The sequence below is a fragment of the Clupea harengus genome, chromosome 22 (assembly GCF_900700415.2).
Source record: "Clupea harengus chromosome 22, Ch_v2.0.2, whole genome shotgun sequence".
NCBI lineage: Eukaryota > Metazoa > Chordata > Actinopteri > Clupeiformes > Clupeidae > Clupea > Clupea harengus.
This window is the reverse complement of record NC_045173.1, coordinates 6,049,384-6,064,869: the sequence shown is the minus strand read 5'-3', so window position 1 is coordinate 6,064,869 and position 15,486 is coordinate 6,049,384. Positions and strand designations below refer to the sequence as shown.

The 15,486-nt window shown below is 47.7% G+C and overlaps 1 protein-coding gene across 4 annotated transcripts in view; it reads left to right on the top strand.

Moving 5' to 3' along the window:
* Positions 1 to 1,385: 1,385 nt before the first annotated feature.
* znf827 (zinc finger protein 827) overlaps positions 1,386 to 15,486 on the top strand; it is a 48,173-nt gene continuing 34,072 nt past the window's right edge. For 2 of the 4 annotated variants that reach the window (XM_031559243.2, XM_031559241.2), the window contains exons 1-2: positions 1,386 to 1,778; positions 13,697 to 14,995. In XM_031559243.2, the coding sequence (XP_031415103.1) occupies positions 1,736 to 1,778; positions 13,697 to 14,995 (1,342 nt within the window). In that variant the 5' untranslated portion in view covers positions 1,386 to 1,735. The remainder of the gene's footprint in view (positions 1,779 to 13,696; positions 14,996 to 15,486) is intronic. The other 2 variants (XM_031559242.2, XM_031559244.2) reach the window with 2 other exon arrangements.

Here is a 15,486-nt window from a genome sequence, read left to right as displayed (position 1 = left end):
CATAGCAACTATCAGTGGATTGTCTCTTTGGAAGCATTACCTCAGCAGCCTGGCATCACTTGGGTCACGGAACAGACCGTGACCTCGCCATGGTGACTGAGCTAAACTTGAACAAAAACAAGAATGCCACACACACAGACACGTTGGTGGCAAAAAAAGACGCTGGAATGCATGTACAGACACAGCGGGCTACTATTTAATATTTGAGTATTTAGTAGTTTGACTAAGAGGAGTATTTATTACACCTACATGTTAATTTTCACAACTAATGTGAGTAAGTGTTGTTTTCCTTGTCCTGTACAAACAGCTGTATAACCAACAGTCTTCCCAGACATGTATTTAATTACACCTGAGTTTCAGTTTTCTTACATCTTGCATATGCAGAAATCACCCTTCTCCCCACCAGCCACCCTCGGACTTCACAGCACAAACAGTGAAGGAAGTCATTGTGATACAGCGTATTCTAATGATAAAGGCACAAGGTATGTGTCAGTTACCTCTGCACCACCAAGAGGGCTAATCTGGGCTCTCACTAATTGCCACGGTAACAAGCCCGATACCTCACGTGCCATTGGCTGCTAGGGGTGGATGGCAAGATGGCACAAGGGAGTCCACAGTCCTCTTCACACCAGAAAGAGCTAAAGAGGGAGAGGGGGAGAGAGAGAGAGAGAGAGAGCGAGAGAGTAGGGGTGGAGATGGGTGTGTGTGAAAGTACAAATACATCCAAGTGCTGAGACTATTGGATCTTATAGTGTGGGTAACAGCTTGCGTGTTCAGCTGATAGCAACCTGTTCAGGATCCAGCTCTGACACTACAAAACAAAGGCTTTTCTTGATCACACGAGGCATGTCTTTTTGACAATGATGGGTTCATGAGGAGAAGATCCTGTAAAATGTATGTTTTGTTGTCTTGAGAGTGCATTAGGACATTTTAAATCTATAACATCGTGCTTTATTTTGTCAGACTTTAAAATGGAGCAGAAGTCTTAACATTATGTATTATTTAAGTAGAAATTATTCAAATGTTTTATATTAGGTTACAACCACCCACAGATGTTCACAGACTAAACAATAAGCAAATGTGCATATTTAATTATTTTAACGTTTCTTTTGCAACCTGCAAAGTTCTCAAGCAAAGAAAGTAAACTAGTAGGGTACTGTTAATGTTTTAATAGCTACTTGTCAAATTCATTAAATGTGTGCATTATGATTTGTTTTTGACTATCATAGTAAAAAATATGCATCTGTATGTTTTTAACAGTAAGGTGTCAGGTGTACAGTGCATTTTCAAATTGCATTTTATTTTCATTTGTTAGGATATACCTTAGAACCATAGGGGCAGCTTGCCCTTCTCTCCGGCGCTAGCTGTATAGCTAGCGGGCGAGCTCTATGTGTGAGTGTGTGTATGTGTGAGACAGAGGGAGAGAGAGAGAGCGCGCGAGAGAGGGAGAGGGAGTGTGTGTGTGTGCTCTGCTGTTGCTGCCCTTTGATCCCTGCATTAGTGTTAGTTAGGGGCTCAGAGACACACACTTACACAGAGAGCAGCCATAGTCAAGACACGGCAACAACAGCACCTCCTCCACCGTTCCCTATTCCCAACAATACTTTAAAACGGAGGACAGCCAGGTGCACGATAAGTCCCTGCCACCAGGCTCTCTCGCAAAAATTTCAATGGAAAAAGACCTTTTTTCTTCTTACCCCTAAACAAGAAGGAGAATGTGATAAAACGGGGGAAAATGCCAAGGAGGAAGCAGGAGCAACCTAAGCGCCTGCCTTCACGTAAGTCGATTTCTTGATTCGTGCGATTTTGACGGTTCTCCGTGTGTTTTGCGCAGTAGTTTAGGGTTAAAGAGGTGAAGCAGACAAAGGCACGGCGTAGGTTATTTCTCCTTTTTTAGGTCTGTGCTAGGCAGCCATGTTGGCGATGAGAGGCTAGTCAGCGAGTGCAGTAGCGGTGGCTTTAATAGTAGATAATCGATAAAGGTCCCGTTCCGCCAAAAGGTTGCGGTCAGTTTGCTTGTGTACTGGCTCTATACGCCTTTATAGCGGAGCGTTTTAGTGTATCTGTCCGTCTGACGGAGTCTCTCGTTCGCGAAAGAGAAAGGGGAGGTTCTGAGATTCTGGCCGCAATAAAATGAAGGGTCAGGCGGATCAGACAAGGCAGACTCGGGCTTCCATGCCCCTGCCTCGCTAGCTACAGCGCTATTAGCTCGTCAACTTAATTCTTTATTAAACGCATTCGCACAACTTTCTACCGTGTTGTGTTAAAGAACTGCTTGATTGGTTCGCGCAATGGTTTCCTTCTTATGTCGAGATATTTGCGAGTCTAAAGATTTTTTTAAGCTGAGGTATTTTCTTCCACCCCTCCCAGTTCAGTGGGGTTCATGTCTGCAGGCGGCCTGTGTCAAAGCCATGGTCGGTCACCTGAAGTTCATGGTTTTTCCTTCCCTTTGCAGCCATTCATTGCAGACAGACTACGATCAATAACACAGGCACAGAGGCAAATTGTACTTCTCCTTGTAGCGAATATGAAGTGCGACACACACCTCACGGCTCCCTTCGCTTGAAACTACACTCAGTGGAACCAGAAATCACCATTTGTGTTCAATTGACCCGGTGTAGCTAGGATGAAGATTGTGCTTTTATCAGTTCAGCAATGAGAAGGCGCAATTCCTCATGTTGACCACTAGAGGATCCCTACGGTGGACTCGTCAACGGGAGGAAATTGACCAGAGGAATTACCTAAAATATAAAATTGACGTTAAGAATATGGTGCAAGTGGCGGTTTCCTAGGTGTAGCTAATAAATAGCGTTTTGTCCATGTATAATTAGGATTTTTTTTGGATGATGGAACTCTACTGACTGTTTTTGAGTTATGAGCCATAACCAGGGGTTTTGGGGGAAACCTTATTATCATAGTCCTACTGTAAAACACTGGCATTAAGTTTGGTCTAGCCTTGAGGTCTTCATAATTATGCTGAGGTCCGAGCTTAGCCTCTACAAGTGAACCAGGCTCGAAAGTGACCTTTTGTCTGGATTCTGTTCTGAAAAGCTTGTGTCTGCCTTGTGTTTGGTCTCTAGAGCAGGGCTTGTGGAAGTGTGGCATTACACCTGCGCTACACTTCCCAAATGCTTTCCCTGCTGCAGGACATCTGTAGGATGGCTGATAAGCGACATGCACTTTAGGCTGTTTGGCAGTTCAGAGAAGTGACCGTAGTGTATTTCAACAGAACACCAAATAGCTAAATTGGTAATTGGCTCATTGGTATTGAGCTTGTAGACAAAATAGATACTATGGCCAATCAGAACTATCCACGTCTTTTTGCTGGCATTTTAAATTAGCTTGTAACATATCCTGTCATCTAAAAACATGTGACATGGGATGACATGACATCTAGGCCTGCACAACATTATTTTCTGTTGAATGAAACAAGTCACAGAACCCTGGCAGCTGTTGTGCCAGCAGTTTGACAGTTGTGTGACAACAGAATCTGCCCTGTTTACTTGTTTTATGCTCTATAGCCCAGTACAGGGACATGGAAATGGATATTTCCAGACTAGTTCATTTGGTAATATGTTTCCAGTTGAACTATTTGGGGAAAGAAATGAAAAAAATGCAGCTTCATTCATAAAAGGAAATAGTCAATGGTATATATATCCTTTTAAAATCGTTCTGTCCTTCAGGAAGAAATCCCAGTCCTGTGCTGCAGTAAAAGTTTAGACAGAGAGATTCAACTGGCCTCACAGGTGTTCAGGAAGTGGTTGAATTGGAAGCTCAATATTGTGAAGGTCTTTGTGTAGCTTTTTCTCTCATCCTCAAAGGTGATTCGAGGTTAGGGTCTTGCCACATTTTTCTCCAGCCCCCTGCCCCACCAACTCCCCACCCATCGCATTCTTTGTTTTTGTGGACAGTCGCCATTTTGAGGAACCACAGAGTCTTTTATTACAGTGAAGGTTAAGCTCTGACCTTTGCCATCAGCTAAAATGTCCTCCTCTGGGAGGGAAGACATTTTCTTTCAGACGGATGCGAGGTTATCTGCATTTGAAATGGAGGGATGAATTTTCAAGCTGTATATGGATACTGCATCTGCCCCCACCCCCCACACCCCCACCTCTAAACACCAGTGGGGCTGAGTGGTGAAGCTCTCTCTTTCTCTTTCCCTCCCTCTCTCCCTTTCTCTCTCAGTACCTTACCGTAATGGTAGGTCACTGGCATCCTTCCACTCCACTATGATTATAATGACCTTGGCTGGGCCGGGGCTTGAAAACATTGGATTAAGGGGAAAGGAAAATGAGGGGAGGTTTCCATTTCGCCCTTGGCATCCCATTTTGTTGGAAATAAGTGCCAAAAAGCTAACCTCTTCCCAACAGGACCCCCCCATGCCCCAACCGGCCTGATCAGGCTCCTACACGGTGTCTGCCCGTCGGAGGTCAAGCGAGTAACGATGCTCAACCTTGTACTTGTATATGAAATCCACCATGGGAGCTATAGTGTAGAAACAGCATCTACATCTCAAGTGTGAGACAACTGTGAGATGTCAGATGTTAGTACTGTTACGTTAACAACACAAAGTTGTCTGTTTTGGAAGTAAAAGACTACTTCTTTTTAGCTTTAGCATACTCATAACATGATGGAAGAACTGAAACATGTCTCAGTTTTGTTTCATTAACACATATTATTACAAGTGGAGGTGAATTAAAAAAAATCTGGTACCAGAGTTGGAGCTGTTATGCAGAGTGGGTGGTCTTATGATATCCAGTCTCATGCTGATAGCATGGCTTCACTGCTGGCAGTAATTACAAAAAGATAATCTAACAAAAAGGTTGACCTCTCAAAAGCCAGTGCTCGCTGAAACTGTTTGCATATTTGAGGGTCAAATAAGGTTTTCCTAATATGTATTTACACATATTTATAATTAATTTTTTGTATCTTTCCATTGATCCATCTTTACTTCGATTGCAGTATCTTGAGTGGCGGTGCATTATAACTTATTCGTTCTCATCACTGAGAAACCAACATGCCTATAATATTCCTGAGATTTTTATCAGTTTAAAAAGCTGACGGGGAATTACTGATTGCCAGTGGATGCACACCTAGAGTCGAGGAAAGGGGGGAAAAAATCTCCAAAAAGAAATCTAAACACAGCCCCTTCAACCAGACCATCTCAGTCAATTCCCATGTGGAATAGTGCCTGGGCGCAGTAACGATTTTCCGCATGTTGACAAGTCACAACATGGAGATCTACAGCACGGAGAGCAGCCCTTTGGCTACAGCCGAGCCCCTACACTGAGTAATAACCCTCTCGCAGGAGTAGCAGGCATTCTGCTGGCAGTCGTTCACAAGGAACAGCTCGCTGGTTCAGCTGGGGAGACTGGTGGAGTGCAGTAGGATGGGGGGAGCGGCGGGGGTTAGCAGCAGCTCAAGAGCTTGAGGCGCTTTCTCTGTTGTTGTACCACACAAGTGCATCCAGCCCCTCCAGGACAGGCCTTTCACACGCCCGCGGATGCAATGGCAACGGCGCACATAGGGGGACTGAGCTGCGAAGTCTGAGAGAGCTGGAGCCATCGGGCTGTGCCAGAGCCAGACGGGCCTCACTAAACACGGGTGTGATTTATTAGCCAGCTTTCTCTCCTGTGTGTGTGTGTGTGTGTGTGTGTGTGTGTGTGTGTGTGTGTGTGTGTGTGTGTGTGTGTGTGTGTGTGTGTGTGTGTGTGTGTGTGTGCGTGCGTGCGTGCCCGCCCGCCCGCCCGCGCGCGCGCGCGTGCGTGCGCGCCTGCCCCACAGACTTCAAAGGAAAGATGGAAATGACTGAAGAGAGACTTGAAGCAGTCCCACTTACTTCACTGTGGAGAATGGAGTCTTTGGGGCAGTTGTTCGTAGCTGTTTTCAGACATGGACTAGAACCCTGAACTTATCAAGACGTTACCCGGAGGAGCTGTAAGAATGAGAGTGCAAGTGCAAATGTCCGAATCCGTTAGACCGGACATTAAACAGACTTTGCTATGCCAGCTCCCTAGTACAAAGTCTGTGTAATGTCCGATTGAAGTGTGAATACAGCAGGTTATTGTCCGGAGAATTCACAGCGAGCGAGTGGGTGTGTTCACACCTCTCGCCACATGGACAACACAGGAGAGAGACAAACTGAACGGCTTCCATTTATTTTCAATGACAGCTGGTGATTACAGGGACAAGAACCAAGAGTTTAGCTTAAACTTCGATACATGCCAAAAGCACCCTGAACTAGCTAGCTGAACTTAACAGCAACCCTTTCTGACGAATTCAGATGTAATTTCAATGCAATTCAAGAAAAACGTAGTTTGTTAGCTACGTAGGTAGTAGTTGCTACTAGTATTGTCTAGTCTACTTGTTTAGTTTCGTAACCTGGTAACCATGAACCAGAAGCAAGAGTTTGTCTCTCTCCTGTGAAGTTATAATAAACCACACAAAATATTTCCAGTAGGTGAGAACGTGTCGGACGCGGACAATCTCCAGTTGTGTGCTATATGTGTGAAAGGGCAACTCCGGACAATGTCTGGATCTGACTCTCTTGACATTGTCCGGAGTTCATATGAGATAACAGCTCTTGAGTAACAGTGCACTTTTGGATTTTCTATGGACCTGGATATGTGCATGAATTTACTGCAGAGTGCCAAATTGGGCACCATTTCTAAGAGCCTCTTATCTTTATGGATGTACTCATTACTGCACACACATCCTAGCTCCCTCCCTTGTGCAGATCAATGAAGATGCCTTGGATTGCCAGACCACCTAGCTATTCTGAGATCTCTCTAGTCTGGGCTTAATTTCACCAATGAGTTCAACTAGCAGAATATCTTGTGTTTATATTGAGAGATATTAAAGTGCCAGGGCAAAGGCATTTATATATAGTAGTGGCATGCTAAGGTATTGACAGCTTTCAGGGGAACTGATGTATAAGCAGAGGGAGAGAAGGGTTTGGCTGCTCTGTAAAGGGCAAGTTGTTATATTCATGAAATCATCTCTGTAAAAGCCATTGTCAATGGTGCAGGGGGCTGATGTTTTGGGGGAGGTTGGGGACTCTTCACTGGCCCCTCACTTCGCTGATGAACATGTTGTCATGTTTTCAGTGCTTATGGCCTTGCGCTGTAGGGATGCACTGTAATCTTTTGGTAGACACAACTGTAGGACCTGTTTGGTTGTTAATGTATTCAGTGGTCAGTGCAAAGACATGATATGTGTTACTGTTTGAATGTTGATATGTTGTTTTTCAGCTTGGTGATTTAAGTGTCTCTATCGTTGTGTTTTGGAAGAGACTGCTTATAGAGGGACCATGTTGGTTCAGGTTGTCGTGTCCGTAGTCCTGCTCAGTCCAGGATTTGGTCAGTGGCAGATGTATTTGCACTTCCTCAATACGGTTTTTTAGATTAGTGCAAATCCTTTTTTTTTTTTTTTTTTAAACGTTTAATAGCCCCATTTGGCATGCAGACCAGACTGTTGTGTTGTAGGGGTCCGCTGCAGTCAGCCCACCCTCCCCTGCCTGCCTGCCTCTCCTCGCCCTCGTAAGTCATTTTGACGTGGACTTTTCGGTTCAGTGAGTGGGCTCTTGCCGCCTTAACTCAGAACTGCACTGTGAGGGGCAGGCCTTGGTGACCCCTCAAAAACCTAAGATGAGGTCATCACAAAATGTCTGACTGCTCCCAACTGCCCCCACCCACCCACTATGTCACAGAGATGGTTGTCATAGTAATCATTTCTCTCCCAGCGAACAGTGAAATCCCGCGGGAATGCCTCTGAATGAGACAAACCTTAGGTAATTGTGATAAAATGATTGACTGGCTGACACCAAAAAAAATATGATGGATGCCACGGAAAAGTCCCACCAACAGAACACCACTGTACCAAATGACGGTCTCTTTGTAGTCGTGTGCGTAGAGAAGGTCATCATTATCTGGTGCTGTTGTCTTTTCTTTTACTTTTTGAAAGCTGAGATGGGTATCGCGGTGACACAGAGCAGCGTGGCTGAACAATAGCTGGCTGAGCGTGGGCCACCCTGGCCAGCGTTTAACATGGAGATTGGAAAAGGAATCAGCTCTTGGCCTCTCATGGCCCTGCATGTAAATGAGGGCAGCCTCCCCTGCGGGGCTTACAATTCTCTCTCCCCCACCAACCTTTTTTTTAATGGCTGCAAGCTGCCCCCCACCCTCCTTCTGTTCCTCGGGAAGAAACCGGGACCAATCCTGATTAGTGTCCCTGTCTTGACTGACAGGCTCGAATCCAAGCAGGCACTGCCGCGGGCTCTCCGGCCAAGCTGCTGTCACACCAATACTGCTATAAAAAAAGCCATCTTTTTTGTCCCTCCTCTCACACTAAGCAACAGCCCCCCCACCCACCCCATTCTTTCTATCTCCCCCTGTCTCTGCCTGTCTTTCTCTCTCCGGGTGGCTGGGTAGTCAAGCTTGGCTGCATCTTGGGCTGCGCTAGTGGGACGAGTGTGATTTACAGTTGCTGGAGAGAGAGGAGGGGAGCGGAGAGAGAGAAAGAGCGCATGAGAGGCAATGTGAGAGAATCTGAGTGAGTGAGTGAGTGAGTGAGCGAGAGGGAGGGAGGGAGGGAGAAAGAGAAAGAGAGAGAGGGAGAGGGAGAGAAAGAAAAAGCTCCCCTGGTGCCTTTGGATTGTGGCACACCATGTACCATGTCTGGCTGAGTGGGCAGCACTGGTGTGAACGCGTGGTGGCATTAGCGTCATAGCACCCACTGTAACCTACCTCAGCATCCTGTCCCTCTGCTCTACATGCCTCCAGATAGACTTACATCGGCTTCCTGTTGTCTTGCTGTGAGCCACTGGTGTTATAACACTACCCCTTAGAAGAGGCTCTTGAGACAGTGATGATGACGAGGTTTTTTTATCGTGTGGTATTTGTGTTGTCTTATTTGATTGAAAAAACACTGCATGACAGAAATGGCCTATATATGCAGTGTTTTCTCAATATAGTGTATATATATAGCCTATGCATTCTACATGAATTTGTTTCTATGGAGGTTTCTGTTGGTGGTGTTGGGGTATGCATTCAGCAGCCAGAAGCAGACTTCTCATCACAGAATATGGAAACCATGTGTCTCACATGCCGTAGTCGCAGTGCTCTTTGATGACACATCTGAGATTATGAGGGTTCTTGGTCCTGTTTTTTTTTCTTTTTCGTTTGTCTAAAAATGGAAGGGGAAAAATAAACGCGAGAGCAGAAAAAGGTCGCTCCATCTGCGGGGAGGAATTTCAGAGGTCTGGGGGCCGAAGCCGTCTCATTCTCTTCCAAGAACACTTCTCCTTCCTGTTTCACCTCTGGCTCGCTGCCCAAAGTGCCCACAGTCTGCCGAGGCCAAGCCCAAAATACACAGATGGTAATATGTAGTACACTTCACCACGACATCTCCAGCCATTATATATAGCAAAGGGCCACGCTGAGAGGGTAGTCTCGCTGTGGGAGAAATATGGCCCGTCCAAGGCCTCTGTCTGTTCTGTGAGATGGTGCCAGGGAGTTTAAAAGCTTGGGATTGATGCTCCTGTGGATTGCAGATAAATATGACTTGGAGTTTAAGGAGATTGCGAGGGAAAATGTAATTGTAAAGCCCATGGAAACAAGGGGGAGGAAGAATCTCATTTTAGCCAAGACTTCAAAGATATTGCTGTTAGTATGGTAGGCCTTTGTGATTTATATATGATGAATAATGTAAAGTGCGTATCCATATCCATTTTAGTTGCTGGGTGAACCCTATAGTTCCCTCCTCTCGCCCTCCCTCCATAGACATCAGTCGGACAGGCAGGGCGATCCTGAGAGTGTCCCAATTAACGGAATTACCTCCCCCCTCTGGCGCTCCGTTAGTCAACAGTGACGCCAGAGCTCACCGAGTGGCCCGAGCGCTGCATCTCACCATATTGCCGTCCGCACCGCTAATAAGGCGCTCAATGACCGGCAGGCTGGCTCATTAGCATCGCCCGCGGCCATGGCAACCTCCGGCAGGGCCCAGCCGGACACTTAATTACCACCACCACTCCTTATCTGCCTGCGGGGCCATGGCTGCCTCGCTCACAGCGGCCATGCAAGCCCCCCAGCGGCCGGTGTCCAGCTCTGTCCACACCAGCTCAGGGGGCTCAGGCGGGTCCGCTAGGGAGGGTGGGAGAACGCCTTCTTAGGTGCAGTTATTTCTGCTTATTTTGTAATGATCAAAAACTGGAATCCGTCTGTCCTCCCCAGGTTGCCATGTCATCTGTGAATGTTATGTGGTAAGCGTACTGTAATAGTGTAATAGTGTGCTGGGGAAGTCTTGTTGTATAGCGCTGGGGTTGAGCTGCAGTTGAGCTGCATTTCTGCCCGTCTCTGTGGCTGCTGCCACTGGAGTGGCTGTCTCTTCTCCAGCGGCATCAGGGGAATATTGATGGCCCCGCCCCGGCTTAATCGACTAATGGCCTGGCTCCTCTCTCGAGCACTCTGCTGAAGCAGCCAGCCAGCCAACCCTCTCTCCCCTCTCTCCCCTCCCTCCCTCCCTCCCTCCCTTCCTCTCTCTCTCCCTGCCCGCCTCTCCTCTCCAGTGCCCTCGTTGTGACCCTGGGGTCAGCTGTGCTGATTTTTATGCCTGACTAAGTCACAGAATAACTGCAGTGTGTTGGTAGGCAACCTCACGCAAGTCATGTGGCTGCTGACCTACCAAAGGAGCCGTGCTACTCCTCATCCTCCCCCTCTGGCCATGCTCATTGTGTCCAATGATGGAGGACTGAAAGCTGAAATTAGTGCCAATATGCTGGCCTGGTTAGTCAAATTACAAGTCATTCAGAACATCCAGAGCTCAACAAACAAGGATCATTGCGTAGTAGAGAACTCTTTTCACCATTCTACAGCTATATAGCTGTATAAGAAGACAGTGTTGACATATAGGCGGTCATGTGACCGTAGTGATAGCCTTAGGCCAGTGCTGAAATTGCATTGCTGTGCTTCAAATGTGGGTTTGTAGTGTGTTTCTACTCTGGTGTAGTTTAAGGAGATTTATACAGTGAGAAAAGTATAGGATTGAAGTGTGTGTGTGTGTGTGTGTGTGTGTGTGTGTGTGTGTATACATGTATATCATAGAACACAATCAGCCATTTGTATTTTTCATTTCTATTCCTCTATTGTATTTTTCATTTCCATCATTTCTATTCCTCTATTAAAATAACGACTAAATAAACCGTTTCCCTTTGACCTCTCAGACTGGGTCAGATGTGTATGGTTGTGGCCTGCAGGGTTACTCTTGGCAGAACACTGCCACTAACCAGCATGCCAGGCATGCCATCTCTACACAGAACAGCCCCTCTCCTCTGTAGGCAGGCTTTGGCAATGATGTTAACGCCGTAGAAATCAGGTACAATGTTGTGGAGCAGTTGCTCTCAAGAGCCAGTTCAATAGAACCCCATTGGACATGCACACACGAGCAGTTCCACCACTCATCGTTGCACTTTCAACAGTCAACCCTTTCTACAGCATTCCATGTTACAGTGGCCACAGTGAACCAGCTGGAGCTTTAAGTTTGTGTTTGTCATAAAGTCTGTGATTTTTCTATTCATCAAACAATATGAAAGTCAGTTGTGAATGTGTCAGCACCAGCACACCCTCTATGTTTTTGGAGTGTCTGAGAAATGCTAACGATCTGTGTGTGTGTGTGTGTGTGTGTGTGTGTGTGTGTGTGTGTGTGTGTGTGTGTGTGTGTGTGTGTGTGTGTGTGTGTGTGTGTGTGTGAGAGTGTGTGTGTGTGTTTGTGTCAGGAGCCAGGGGGGTTGTCTGTCTCAGACAAAGCCTGGCGGAAATGTGGTCGAGCCATGACCTTGGGAAATGTCAGCCCGCCCACAGAGCTCCTAGTCCAGAGTCAAGCCTGAGCGCCACGGTCAGGGTACTCAGGGCGGCAAGGCGTAGCTTAGCTTAGCCTAGCCTAGCCTAGCCTTGCGTGGCCAGGCACTTATGTGTGTGTGTGTGTGTGTGTGGTAGTTCAGTTCAGCAATCCAGCCATGTTCCTGCTAACCGCATTAGAGTGCCCAGGTGACTTGTGAGTGCAAGTCTGCGTTCAATGTGAAATGTAGTCAGGCTCAAATGCTTTTTGAATCACATGGTAGTGCATCTGTCCTGGATCCCAGTCTCAGTCTTAAAAACCAATGTGTACCAATAGATGTTCATTTATTTTCGTTTCTTAACAACTCTCACATAAACATCAGCAGCTATAGTTTTGCACTAGACGGTTGTGAGTGTGTGTGTGTGTCTGTATGGGAGAGAGCGAGAGAGAGGGAGAGGATGATGAAGTATGTCTGTGTCAGTATCAGGGGTGTACTCTTGGATGGGGTCACGTCGGTTACAGCCCCACCACCCCTTACACACACACACACACAGAGAGAGAGAGAGTCAGTGGTGCCGGCCAGATGTGCACTGACTGTAATGATCCCTGCGGGTCGCTGGGGTGGCGTTGCTGGGCAACGGCTTTTCTTTTCCCCGTAAACAGAGTACAGCTCACCAGGCTTATGCTGGGGTCATCAGGGTAAGGCCAGCCTTGATGTGTTTGAGTGAGGGAGGAGGGGGAGGAGGGGGAGCCCACCAAAATGATTTTGAAGACATGTGTGCTGGGGCTCTGATGCCACTGTTGTTTGTATGTCTTGTCTGCAGATTGCTTTTGTTGGTTACACAGTGATGTATAGTAAGGTGTATATCGTAGGCTAGTATGGATATACACTGCTAATATCTGGTCTAAAGCCAGGAAGGGAAAGGGAGGAAGGCTGATGAGATTGGATGTAGCCACCTCATACAGGCTTGTAGCGTTCTGCCATGTTTCTGTGGTGGTTTGTTAATATGTATCAGGAAGATTCACTTTTTCTTTTGTTCGCCCTTGTCTGGCAAGCTGTAATGTTTTGCTTATGAATATTGATACAAGAAGTGTATATTAATGACCCTTGGTGACCTTAACCCTATCCTTATTGGCTCCCTGGTGGTATCTGTCCGCTCATGAATATTAATCTAGTTCTGTAACCTCTATTACCCTAATCTTTGCTGTCTAGCCTCCCAGAAGGACCCGTCGCCATGGTAACCCCTTTACTAGACTCCTTTAGAACCTGTGAGGGGAAAAATGGTTTAAAAAAAGAATGAAAAGCAAGTTATTCTACCAGTGCAGTGCCTCGCTGAAGGGAAGCCTCTGATTTTTTTTCCAGAAACCCTGAAATTTATTTGAGCTTGTTTTCTCTTTTTTTTTGCTTTCACATTAAGTAGTTTTACCCAGTGTGAAGTGTTGGAAGACTAGATTTGGTTGTCATAAACCGATCTAGACGATCACATTTTTGCAAATTTGCTGCAGATAGAAGTGATACTTAATAGGCCTAATGTTTTGGATAAAATGACTACCCTATGTGTTTCATGGTTTGCATGGACAAATACAATTTTCTTAAAATAGCATTGCAACAAATCACTGAAGTTGGCCTACATCAAAACATATCCACTGAATGTTATACATGATGCCATCTCTCTAGAGCCTAGAGGATCGGAGCTCGGGCCTCAGTCTATACTATCTGGAGGGAAATGGAATGAAACTAATCGTACACGGACAGACAATTTCCATCACCATGTATTTGACACAAATAAATCCACGCTTAAGATGTTGGATGGGGCTGGTGATGCTGATGTGTGGTTAACGTGTTCCTTGTCTCCTTCTGCAGATGTGGACTCTGTCTCAGAGGGGGGGCCTGAGGCTGCTGCCGCCGAGGATGATGGCTGGTACGGGAACGCCTCAGACACGCCTTCGGATTCGTCCTACGGTGACGTGCGGCCCGACGAGCTACGCACTTCCCCCGATGCGGGCAGCGGTCCGGCGCGGCCCGAGCTGTCGGACACGCCGGCGTCGGAGGGCTCGCTCGGCTGCCCCACGCCCATCCAGCGCGCCTCTCTGGAGCTGCTGGGCCTGGAGGGGGCGGTGCTGAACGCCCAGGACTCCCTCTCCTCCGTGGTGTCCTCGCTGTACGGGGACGCCTCCGCCCACGCCCTGGGCAAACCCCTCAGCAGCAACTTGCGGCGCCTCCTCGAGTCTGGCTCCCTCAAGCTGGAGGAGGCAGGGCTGTTGGGGCGCGTGGGGGGAGGAGGAGCGGCCGTAAGAGGAGCCTCTGACTCCCCTCCTGTTGGCCTGGCGCTGTCTCCGTCGTCCCACCATTCCCAGCAGCTCAGCGCCCTCGCCCGTCGCCTGGCCAACAGCAGCGGTAACAGTGCGAACTCCGCCTCGGCCTCCGCCTCACCCGTGCCTGTCACCATCAAACAGGAGTCCGGCGGTGATCCCTTCAGCCCCAGCAACGGCACCGGCGGCACCACTGTGGCCGCTAACAGCGGCTTCGTCTGGGTCGGACTGGGCGACAAGTGGCCGCCGCCCTCCGGCTGCTCGGGAGCCAGCGGCAGCAGCCTCTCTCCCGACTCGGCTATCCAGAAGCTGAAGGCGGCGGCCAACGCGGTGCTGCAGGACAAGAGCGCCGCCGTGGCCTCGGCCTCCTCCGTGTCCTCTTCCTCCTCTTCCTCCTCCTCGTCCTCCTCCTCAGTGACCTCCTCCACCTCCATGCCAGCGCTAGGCAGTCGTGGCTCGGATGACTTGGTCCGCTTCGATGCCTTCACCTCCCCCTTTAGCCCACAGTCGGCCAGCTCCACGCTCGCGGCGCTCTCGAAGAAGGTGTCGGAGCGCAGCCAGCAGCAGCAGCAGCAGCAGACCAGCACGGCAGCGGAGCACCAGGGCCCCGCCAGCTCCTTCCTCTCGCTTGTTTCGATGACCTCGTCGGCTGCTCTGCTAAAAGAGGTGGCGGCGCGAGCAGCAGGTAACCTGCTGGCCGACAAGAAGGACACTAATCTGGGTCCAGGCTCCACAGACGATGTGAAGCCCCTAGTGGATAGGAACCAGAAAACCCCCACATCCACTCAGAGCATGGACCTGCTGCTGCCCCCCACCCCGAAAGGCAGAATCAAGTCTAGCAGTCAAGCAGGTAACAGTGGTCTATGATGTGAGGGGGGTTCACTGTATGCAACTGTATATACGGTATATGTTTGCCAGAGAGAAAACATGATGCTTTTCCCATTGGTTAATGTATGAAATGAGAGATGATGGTGATGGCAGAATTATAAAACCAAAAAATCAGTGTGATCCACTTAATGTTGCCCCTCTGACAACACAAAAGGTCTGGGACTTAAGTGAAGTGTTCCACTTAACAAAGGTTTTTTTTTTATGTCAGTGGCCCCTTGCAGAGGACCTTGTTTCCAGGGTAGCCAAAGGACGTTTTGAGGTTGTGCCTTTTCTGACAATAAAAAGAAGAAAGAGAAGATCTTTTTCTGCACGCTCAACTGAGCATATATTGAATAGAAATGAGATTTCATTATTTTTTTTATCTGATCAAAATAAGATAAAATCTATCTGAAATATCCTCTCAAGAAATAAGTCCACATTAAAACAAAAAGTGACCGGAGTCTTACAGAGGAG